This window comes from Oncorhynchus masou, chromosome 25 (assembly GCF_036934945.1).
Source record: "Oncorhynchus masou masou isolate Uvic2021 chromosome 25, UVic_Omas_1.1, whole genome shotgun sequence".
Taxonomy (NCBI): domain Eukaryota; kingdom Metazoa; phylum Chordata; class Actinopteri; order Salmoniformes; family Salmonidae; genus Oncorhynchus; species Oncorhynchus masou.
Window position 1 is genome coordinate 23,219,766 of NC_088236.1, and position 11,865 is coordinate 23,231,630.

The 11,865-nt window shown below is 43.2% G+C and overlaps 1 protein-coding gene across 1 annotated transcript; it reads right to left on the minus strand.

The window, feature by feature from the left end:
* Positions 1 to 584: 584 nt before the first annotated feature.
* Positions 585 to 11,087, minus strand: LOC135513928 (ankyrin repeat and LEM domain-containing protein 2-like). Its single transcript, XM_064936963.1, is given in 14 exon segments — positions 585 to 2,336; positions 2,496 to 2,627; positions 3,097 to 3,703; positions 3,706 to 4,029; positions 4,231 to 4,421; positions 4,509 to 4,615; positions 6,433 to 6,614; positions 6,736 to 6,799; positions 6,906 to 7,028; positions 7,315 to 7,503; positions 7,827 to 8,020; positions 8,233 to 8,427; positions 8,957 to 9,495; positions 10,945 to 11,087. Coding segments are annotated over 13 exon segments (3,051 nt in total). The 5' UTR covers positions 9,480 to 9,495; positions 10,945 to 11,087; the 3' UTR covers positions 585 to 2,116.
* Positions 11,088 to 11,865: the final 778 nt, after the last annotated feature.

The following is an 11,865-nucleotide window of genomic DNA, read 5'->3' on the forward strand; positions in this document are numbered from 1 at the left end:
TCTCAATTAACTGTTGCTGTAACAATGTCCTTAACTCAGAAAGCTGATGTGATGGTGACTGCCAGGGCCAACTCAACACTTATTATGAATGTAAACAGTATGCAAGTTTCAAAGACAAAGTGATAGGATTTTTAAACCAAAATCATTTGTCCAAAGTATGGCATATTTACTGTAGTCCTGTAAATGCTTCTCATGCTGTCCTTTTGTATTTGGATCAAAGCTTCCTCTTAGGTTTAGATACAGTTGTGTTCAGTAGAAACATGCAATAAAGGACACATGGTCATGTAAATGTTTTGTGTTCCTCAGCAGTACACTAAATAAGTTAGTTATAAAATAGGGTTAGCGTTAACTCAAGCTGGGACAAAAGCAATGATATTGTCTAACAGCAAATCTGATGCATCTTAGTGTTGGCATTACAAAGCTTGAAGGGATCAAATTAATATTTGTTAGTAATTTGAATGGTTTATGAAGTGTCATATTGTTAGTGTGCCACTGTCACACTAAAGGCACTCATATACAGTAGTAGAGAATAAGGGTGACACTGCCATTTAGGGCAATATTAGAAAGTGCTCAAAGGACAACAATTCAAAGATGAGGAAACTGTTTTATTGATTAATCAAAAGCAAATGAGGATCTGGACATACAGAAAAGGAGAAAATTCACAATTAATTGTTTTTAATCCTTTTTTAAAGAAGCACAGAATGCCAAAGCACAATAAGTATGTTTAAGTATTTAGGTGCAATTTGCAGGACTCCACATTCATAAAACATTTGGAGAACAGAACGAAATCTGTGTCACCTGTGAACACGAGAATGACAATACAATCCTCTCCATGAAAAGGTTGGTGCCTTTAATCAAGATTTTCTATTCACATTCAATATTACTCACATCTCTCATACTAAGAGTGACAATCTATATAGTAAGGGTGATTCTTATTCAATTTTGATTTAAAGCTGTTGATTTCTATATTCAGCTTTGCTGGCTGGCAGACCATTCTTTTTACAGCAGTTTGTAAATGGACCTTAATTTAACGGCGATACCTATCTTCATAGAGTTTAGCTACAGGTTCTTGCACATTCACATTTAGTAAGCCATTGATTACAAATGAGTAAACATGTCTTTGTTGCACTCTGCAGTAACCTCTTATGTACAGCTTGCCATTACTCTCAGACACCTTTAGAAAAACCAAGAACAGTTCAAGAAGTTTACCTTTCAGCTATTGTGTGAGGCCGACAGTCGTTAAAAGAGAAGTTAAGTGTGGAGACAACACAGAAATTACATGACACACAAAAACATTGGTACCTGGAAAATTAACACATCTATTTATGAATTAAATAACAAAATAAAAACATGGAAAACTTCAGTGTATTACCATATTCCCCATGTTTGCTTTGGAGCCATTTGTTGGGTGAGCTGCAGTCCGATGGTGGTTGCTATGCTGTTGTCAGGATGCATCAACTAACCAAACTGGACAGGATGTGGCTAATTCTGCATGGAGACTGACTGGTCCATCGTTTCAGAAAATTAAGGCAATTCCTGAACTTAGAAGAAACAAAATAACTGGCAGTTGGTTTAGTACACACATAAAAAGTTGGTTTTGTGCTACTGACTGACATTTAAAAAAAAATACTTTACAATATTGACATTTCTTTTTACTTCTTAAAAACAGCTATTTTCAGTTAAGTGAATCTTACCGACGATTCTATTCTGAAGTTTAACGAACATCTACTCAATGTTTTGGGGAGTGCAGCTGTATTACTGGTTATTAAAAAAGTTGACTGAGCTATGACACAGGTGTTTCACACTTACTATGAATAATATTAATTGTCAATTCAACACTCATACAGTACAAAGTACAGACTGAAGGAAACCTGGTTCTTTTTTTTCTTTTTTTAAGTCTGAGTGTACATCACGACCCGACATACTGAGAATCTTGTATGTATGCAATATATAGAAGTAGTACCATACATCATTAATACAAATCTTCAAGACACTTGTGCATATTTTGTTAGGTACATGGTTTTGAGCTCTGGCATATTTAACCACCGTGGTGGCAGGGCTGTAGCCTATTGTTTCTGGCCAGGGGGGGTTAGTCTCGGTCAGGGCTTGGAGTTGGCTAAGGGTCGTTGAAGTGCCTGAGGCGGATGCGCTGGATGTAGCTGGCATGTGCAGGGCTGTAGCGGTTGGGGCTGGTGAAGTCTGGAAAGCCTGTGTGTCGGGCGGGACTGAAGCGGCCACCAGCAGGGGACACCAGGCTGCTGACAGGAGAGCCATGTGTGAGGGGAGAGGCCTGATATACCCTGGGTCTGCTTTTTACCACTGCAGAGCTGGGCCAGCTGGAAGACAAACAGAAACAATACCACCACCAGTCTGCATTTATTTGGTTGTTTCCATACAATAGCAACTGACATTTAAGCACTTGTCAATGTGTTTCCATATTTACAAGGCAACTTGCAGGCAGTGACAACTGTTCATATACATGGAGACATGCATACCCTTGCATGTCTGATGAGGTGTACGTCTGCATTGTGCTTTTCCATTTCTGAATGCTGGGGAACTTCGAGGGGTCGATATCTGTGGCTTCTACTGCCGACAGGACCTGTCTGTCCAACTTGGTTGGTGAATCCCTGAAACAACAGACAAAACAAGAGAGGTAGGTTGAAGGGTTTGGCAGATTTGAATTTTGCTGTTTCTTTGCTGACATCTGTAAGCAGGAAGTTATCCCACTGTGCAGCTTCATTTTCCCCACAGAATACATAACAGCTCGCCTCTGCAGTCAGCTCTAGTACATTATCCTTAATTATAAACTTGGTGGTTTCGACAAAACATTTATTTTTACTGCTCTAATTATTTTGGTGACTATTCTATAAGGCACCTTGGGGGTTTGTGATATATGGCCAGTATACACAACAAGGCCCAAGGGGGTGTGATATATGACCAGTATACCATGGCTAAGGGCCGTGTCCTAGCACTCCGCGTTGCGTCGTGCTTAAGAACAGCCGTTAGCCGTGGTATATTGTCCATATATCACACCCCCTTGGGCCTTGTTGCGTAATTAAAAACCTCAGAACAATCACCCTAAACCTCATCACTCACCCTTCAATGAAAAGTCTTCTTCTGATGCGAGGTGGGGTCCGTGCTAGTAACTCATGGGAGTTGTCCAGGGACTTACAGGAGCTGGATGATCCTGAGCTGCTCAGATCCCTCCCCCCGTGATCCCACGACTTAGATCTGGAGCAGAGTGTGCGCCCTGACACGGTCCCTGGCCCCAGCACCCTAGTCCTTGGGCCCAGAGCCTCCAAGCTCTCCTCAGCCACAAAGTACTCCTCCAAGCTGCCGCTTCCACCTCTGGCCCTGTCTTCCATCCATACCACCACCTCTCCCTGCACCTCCCCACTCACACAGGTCCCCCTCCACACCCCCCCCTCCCTGTCCCCGGCCTCTGAGCTACAGCCCCTCTCAAACAATGAGTCTTCATTGGTGTCACCCCCCAGCGTGAGACGGCCCACCCCGGATGCCAGATCGTCCCGAGAGAGTCCTTCCCTGTGCCCACCGCGCCTGTGTCCCCCGCTCCTCCTCCTCTCCCTGTCTCTGGTGGGGTTGTCCACCCCATCCTGCAGGGACATCCTTTCAAACTCCACCATCAAGTTGGAGATGGGCGACAACACGCAGCAGGGGGATGAGGAGACGCGGGGGACATCATATCCCCATTGTGAGTCCTCTCTGCCCCCGTGGAGGGGCACAGGCCCAGGCCGTTGTCACAGATGGGCGAGAGGAGGCTTTCTGACACGGAGGAGCACAGGAGGTCTCGCTCGGCAGCTGTCTCGATGAGGTCATCGGGCAGGATGTGGAACTCACGGAGGCCCAGGCCGCCCACAGCACCCACCAGACTGTCCTTAGAACACGCCGAGGAGGTAATGCTGGTGAGTGCCGTATTCTGACGGTTCTTCATCTCCTCCAGGCTGATGTCATCACCCTCATCCAGGAAGGCCCCCACTGAGATGGAGTTGCAGAACTTCTTGGGCTTACCTGTAAATGGTAGAGAGGAGGGGAAACTGTTCATTTGAAGCACACAAGAAATGCATTTACTGGTCAATCTAAAGTTGTATGGGAGAATCAATTCAAGACCTTGATGGCTGTATCATCGCTCTCATTTCTCAAACTTGATCATCTGAATTCAATACCAGTACTATACAGTTTATCAATAGCAACTGGTGGTGATAACATTACCTGGGGAAGGGGTTCTGAAGCGGTTGCTGGTTTCGTTCTCCCCTGCCTCTTCATGTGCACGCTGACTGAAGTCCTTCTTGTTGAGGTACTCCTCCAGCTTACGGAGGCCGTCTGCTGAAGACAGGTCTGTAAAACTCTCCAGGAAATCCCAGTACTCAGCCCAGGGGTGGCCCAGCTCTCTGGCAAGGTCTCTGTGAGGGAGGAGAACATTACACTGTGGTTGAAGAAGCTGGAAAAAATTGAACGAAGTTGTTAAACTTCAGGCTTTCTAGACGTACCTGCCCACTTTCTCTGCTCCACGGTCAGGGTCAGACTTCAGGATGTGCTGGAAGTGCCCCGCCCTGTCTCTTGGGGGTGTCTTCCATACCCGGCGGAACTCATCTGCCTGCAAGGGGGACACCAATTAATCTTACATTTGGTGCACACGGAAAGTATTCAGACCCTTTCACTTATTCTACATTTTGTTAAGATTACAGCCTTATTCTAAAACATCTACACACAATACCCCATAATGACAAAGCAAAAACAGATTTTTAGTTTAATTTATATTTTATTTTAACGGAAATATCACATTTACATAAGTATTCAACCCCTTTACTCAGTACTTTGTTGAAACAGGCAGCGATTACAGCCTTGAGTCTTCTTGGCACACCTGTATTTGGGAAGTTTTCCATTCTTCTCTGCAGATCTTCTCAAGCGCTGTCAGGTTGGATGGGGAGCGTCGATGCAAAGCTATTTTCAGGTCTCTCCAAAGATTTTCGATCATGTTCAAGTCCGGGCTGTGGCTGAGCTAATAAAGGACATTCAGAGACTTGCCCTGAAGCCATTCCTGCGTTGTCTTGGTTGTGTGCTTAGGGTTGTTGTCCGGTTGGAAGGTGAACCTTCCGCCCCATTCTGAAGTTCTGAGCACTCTGCCGCAAGTTTTAAACAAGGATCTTTTTGTACTTCGCTCTGTTCATCCCTCATTCCCTCAATCCTAACTAGTCTCCCAGTCCCTGCAGCTGAAAAACATCCCCACAGCATGATGCTGCCACCACCATGCTTCACCGTAGGGACGGTGCCAGGTTTCCACTAGACGTTACGCTTGGCATTCAGGCCAAAGAGTTCAATCTTGGCTTCATCAGACCAAATAATCTTGTTTATCATGGTCTGAGTCCTTTAGGTGCCATTTGGCAAAGTCCAAGTGGACGGTCATGTGCCTTTTACTGAGGAGTGGCTTCCGTCTGGCCACTCTACCATAAAGGCCTGATTGGTGGAGTGCTGCAGAGATGGTTGTCCTTCTGGAAGGTTCTCCCATCTCCACAGAGGAACTCTGTCAGAGTAACCATCAGGTTCTTGGTCACCTGCCTGACCAAGGCCCTGCTGATTTCTCAGTTTGGCCAGGCGGCCAGCACTAGGAAGAGTCTTGGTGGTTCCAAACTTCTTCCATTTAAAAATGACGAAGTTCTTGGGGACCTTCAATGCTGCAGAAATGTTTTGGTACCCTTCTCCAGATCTGTGCCTTGACACAATCCTGTCTCTGAGCTCTATGGACAATTTCTTCTACCTCATGGCTTGGTTTTTGCTCTGGCATGCACTTTGGACTCCAATCAAGTTGAAAAAACATCTCAATGATGATCAATGGAAACAGGATGCATCTGAGCTCAATTTCAAGTCTCATAGCAAAGGGTCTGAATACCTATGTAATTAAGCTATTTCTGTTTTTTATTTTTAATACATTTGCAAAAATGTTTTTTTTTTAATGGTTTTCGCTTTGTCTTTGTGGGGTTATTGTGTGTAGATTGATATGGAAATCTTTGATTTCATCCATTTTAGAATAAGGCTGTAACGTAACAAAATATGGAAGAAATGAAGGGGACTGAATACTTACCGAATGCATAAGGTATCAGTTGTTGTTTTTTATACATTTGCAAAAGTTTATAAATACCTGTTTTAGCTTTGTCATTATGGGGTATTTTGTGTAGATTGATGAGGGAAAACAATTATTTTATCAATTTTAGAATAAGGCTGCAACATAACAAAATGTGGAAAAAGTGAAGTGGTCTGAATACTTTCCAAATGCACTGTACATCCTGTGTTTCAACAACAGCTCCCCATATGAAAATATAATGAGCTACAAAAATATAGAACTAAAGTGTAAAAATGGGTGATCAGAAGACAAAAAAGTGTGTGAGTTGAAAGAGGACATGATATGACAATGACCTTAGATGGGCTGAGTGGGCCAACGAATGCCCTAACTGACATCACTGGATCCATGGGACTTCGTATGAGCCTGGGAGCCAGCGAATGAGTAAGAGTTTCTGATGGCTCAGGTGACCAGGGAGCACCAATGACAGGCTGGGAAGAGTTGTCTGTGGCCCTCAGTAAGGGTATATAGCAGCGATCTGTGGTTGACAGAAGAGAAGGTGCCTTGGGGTAAACAAGTTGACAGAAGAGAAGGTGCCTTGGGGTAAACAGGGAAAAGAAAAAAACACAAGTCCTGTGATTGGGAGGAAGTGTACTTACCTTCCAAATAGTCACATATCTTCTGTTTCACCTCTTGGGTTTTGTTTTTTCTTTCACAAATAACCTGTCAGGAAACAGAAGAATTTCAAGAAATCCAAAAGTTATGTGGCTCAATGAGTAGTCATTAGCTAGCTTTAAAAAAAAAAAAGTATATATCTGGAGCAACTCACATCAGATGGCTTCTGGTTGTACTTGTTCTTGCAGTTTTTATCCGTATCAGGATGTGAACACAGGACATTCACCACTTCTGGACAACCAAACTTACAGGCAAAGTGAAGTGGTGTCTCAAAGCCCTGTGGCAGACAGAACCAGAGTTACACACATACACTATGAACAGAGGCAAGTCAATCCAAAACACACCAGTCGGTTACAGTTCAACATTTTTTTAAACACAGTTGGTCTGCACTCAAAAAGAAGCTTAATTTTTCAATTTCTTAAAATGATTTTGTCTGCACGGGGGAATCGGCTAAAAGCCTTATCTGCACAAATATTTTGGCTAGAAACCTTCTTCGGTGTTAAACCTACAGTTAAATCTATCAGCAGGTATATATGGAGAAAGGGTGAGATAAGGAGACTCACAGCTTTGTCTGGAGTATTGAGGTAAAGGTCTATGATGTAACGGATGCGTTTCTGCAGCATAGCCTCCAGGTCATCTGGGTACATGAGCCTCATGAAGTCAGGATTCTCTAGAGTTTCCAGCAGGAGCTGGGCGACACCCGGCTGATTCTCCTTTGCTGCCACGTGCATCACGTTGTACCGGCACCCCTCCTAGGAACACACAGTGGACATTGATGAAGGAAAGTAGTGCAGGTCAGTGTTGGGTCACAACTTGTTTGTCACAGCCACAGAGGCCTGACTTGAGACTGGGTTGTGGTTAGAAACATTCATTTGGTTGAAAAAAGGAAAACTAATAAGATTTATACTGAAATTGTCAGAGTAATAGATCAGTTCTGTTAGAACATTATAACTAATTTGGTCAACATAATTACTGAGTCATATTTGAAGGAGTCATATCTTTCTATCTGGCTGACTACCTATTTTTGTGATACTTCACTGTAATCATCTGCTGGCTGACTTCCTCCCTGACTCACCTGCACAACAGTGGGGTTGTCTCCAGAGCCAATGAGATAGCGTGGGTTGCTCCAGACCAGCTCACTGAAGGCTACCTCATCCCCCTTCTCCACAGCCTTCCTCAGCTTGGCTGTCAGATCCTGGCAGCGAGGGCTCTTGAAGCTGTTGGCCCTCTCCCTGTTGATGGTGTCTGCCTCCATGACAGGGACGTTGTCTAGTGCCACAGACAAGAGAGACGGAGACAACAGATTAAAACAGAGGTCATCAGAATATGTGATACACAATTTACTTGTTTAAAAATTTGGACAAGTCCAAGAAATGAATTGCCATCCAAACACCCTTGAAAAGCACTGACTTTGCATATTTTTCAAACTAATATATTTTTTTGTAAGGAGAGATAATTGTCCTTTTCAGCCCAGCACTCACCCTTGCAGAAGACCAGGCCTGGTTTGACAGGGGAGACACATGGGGTGGATTTACTAGGAGAGGGGTAATAGTCACAGATTCCCTTGGCAAATTTCTCAGCATCGTCTCGATTGGCAAAGGCTTTAAAGCGAGCTCCTTTCATCATCTTCACAGCCTGAAGAGCCTCCTTCTTATCACCATACACGTGGGCCCTATCTGGAAGTGAGAGAAAACAATGTACATTAAAAAGGTATGTTTCTATAGGCTATAGATAGCTCTTTATATCTACCTACAACGAGAAACATTCCAGGATGGAAACTTGATTCAAAATGGAAAAGATCATGGTCAGTTATTTTGCCGACATTACAAGCAAAGCAGCTCAAATTCTTACTACTAATTTTTTTGTTGCCATGCTAATGCAGAAAGCCATAAGGTGACAGGTGCTATGGATCTCAACCACTGACGGCTCAAAACCAAAATAACCCCTGAACAGCATGATGTCATGGAGAAGCAACATCAAATGTTTGAATTGGACTTTGAGCATAGTGTGACAACATGGTCAACATACAGAAGATGCGCACTGCACTTTGTGTAACCCAATAGCTAGCCAGCTAACAGTTCTCTGTCTTCGCATTTCTGTGTGGGAAAATAAACAATGACAAATACACGTTTGACCGATTAACAGCCCAAAGTGTAAATTGCAGGGGTAGTTTACATCAGCCCAGGTGAAATAACAGTTTCTTACCATTTCTAGCCAAGACATCCTCCCATAATGGACACACTCCATAGAACATTGGTAACACTTGGGCCATCTTTGAAGGAGTCTCTGCTGTATACTGAGAGCCAGTGTCTTCCCTATTGATATTAAAAGGGGCCCTTGACTTCACTGTCAGGCCAAGTTCCTCTTCCTCTGGGGGATTGAGCCCCATTCCGTAACCAAAGTCCATCTCATCACTGACAGCCTTCGGAGAGTCAGTGCCAGTCGCTGCTGATGTAGCACATGACGGCACTGGTTTGGCCTGCTCTGCAGCACTGGCCGCTGCTGCACTACTGCTTGTGGCTGGGCCTGTAGTGGTGGCATTACTGCTGCTGTCCGTCTCTGTGGTGCTGCTGCTGCCCTCGGCTCCCGCCAGAACGCGGGCCAACTTCCTCTCGAAGATGGCACGGGTGGTGGCCGTGATTGGACCGCACTTGAGGTCGGCCCTTGTGAACTCCTCTCGTAGCTCGTCTGCACTCAGCCCTCTCAGCCTGCTCAGAACCGCCTCCATGCTTCAGCTAGGCTACCTGTGTAGTCAGAGGGTAACACATTGTATGATATCACATTCAGATACAAACTGCTGTGTAATGATAGTGATAGTAAATGTTTCTATTTTGATTGAGCTACCTAGTCACCTCAATCAAAACGTCCTATTTTTTTGAGGATAAAAACTTAATTTGTTCCAACAGTAAAGTGCATTATTCTCATGATTCCTGTAATAGAAGTGTCTGTCCTGCCGCTGTGCCTGCCTGATTCGCTGGGACCGGATGTTGTAATGCATGAGCCTCTCACACTCTCTCCCCTTTCTCGTGATTGTATAACATTTCAAAATGCAATTGTTGGAAAAAACTACTTTGGAGGCAACTCGTTGTTCATATTAAAGAGAGGAGGGTCTCAGTTTTCTGAAGGTATAATATATCTGATATGGCTTTGAAATACGGAGCGAGAGAAATTGCGCATTGGCCATGCCGAGTAAACTACGCCTTAATGCAAAAATGTTTTAGGACATTACATTTACTGTTAAATGAATACATGGCTACTAGCAGTAGGTGCTATATTTAGTTAGCTATCTTGCTAATGTGTTTTGAGTTTCAACTTCCCCAGGTGGTGAATTAGAACCAATTGAATGAGGCCTATATATATCATATTAGTGCACAAAGAGATTAAGGCAAAAAATAATTCTACAAATTCTGGAGCCCTACTTTCATTAACCAAACATTCATAATTACTGGATTAAGTTGCATGTCAACATATTTTGAATCATGCATTACTGCTTGGACATATGTGTAACAACGTATTAATTGAATATCATCTCAGTAGTCTATTACACTTCCTAATGAAGCATTGTGAATTACTTTATAAAATGACTCAAACGTATTCTATTGTGTGACGCTGGTACCACCAACTGAAAAAGTTCAATATTTGTCTGGAACCCAGCCTTTTGAGCTAATTGACAAGTGCACCTTACTCCCCATGATCCTCGAGACCGACAATGAGTAGGTCTCTGCCATTAATGGACTGTTTCAAAGCACATAAATTCACAGCCTGACTCTGAATATGATGAAACCCCGAAATAAACTCAGTCAGCCTTACTTGATCAAACAGCGAAGTAACGCAAGTCTACATGCCGCTTGTTTTTTTGCAGGTTCACAAAACATGCAAGCCATGAAAGGAAGGGGCGATTCGAAAGCTTCGCACACAAAAAACGCTCCGATCAAAATCTAGATTTGTACGGAATAAAGCACGTTAAAAGCCTTTTGCGTTCGATGTTTTTAAACTTCCTTAGAATTCAGAGAAATCAGGGAATATTTCCAATCACCGTCGATGTAATCCTACTCATGCTCACGCCCAAGTGCAAGTCCTAATATCTATTTTTGTGCATTAACAATCTGATATCTCATGTCTTCATAGTGATGCTATTGATTCACGCTATCTCAACACATATTTGATGACAAAAGTCGTATCTACCTACTTACCAGACATCATCTTAACTGCTTATCGTTCATGATCTGAAATGTATTTTAATATTCAGCTGGGATAAACTGTTGAAACAGACACAATGCTCAAGTCAAGACCGTCTGGAATCGTCTCATTGTTTACAAGACATTGTGCGCATGCTCACTTCCGAGGGAGGGCTTTCGTTAGCGAACAGTTCAAACCAAACTAGTAATGGTGGTGTTGCTAGAAACAGTTCACTATGCAAGCAATGCATTTGAAAGGCAATAACGAAGTGACATTTGACACCTACCTATATGTAAATGCAGTACGTTAACTGAGTTTAGGCAAGCACGATTGAGTAATCTCATGTCCTTAGCTAACTGGCTAAATTAGTATGCTGACTCGCTAGCTAGTTACGCCGGAAGTTTAGCTTAGAAGACGCTAGCAAGCAACCCACTTTCCATAATATAACGTAGGTAGCTAGTTATTTTGGGACATGCTGCGAAAAGTATAACCCCACCAACAACATAAAATCATTTTAATACTTAAGAAAAAAAAACACCACCTAGCTACCTAAATTAGCTAACCGTGTAGTTATGACAAGTGCGTTACGAAGGAACAAGCTAACTAGCCCTACAACCAACAATTAGTTAGCTGTGCTATATTTAGTAAACAACTTGGATAACGCATTAATATATTTTATTAATGCAACGACTGGAACGTTTGGACTTGGAAATGTATATTATTCTGCAGTATTTGAAATGACAACAAAATGAACGTTAGCATGCACACCTCCTTGCTCTCCACCTGCCCTCACCGCGACGCTTTCAAACTATGTTGAGAAAGGACCCAGGTTTTGATTAACATAATGCCTGATCGAAATTGAGACTACTGTGAACAGTCTATGACTGCGTACTATGCTAGCCAGACAGTCTGGAAAAAACCGAGCAGAACATAAA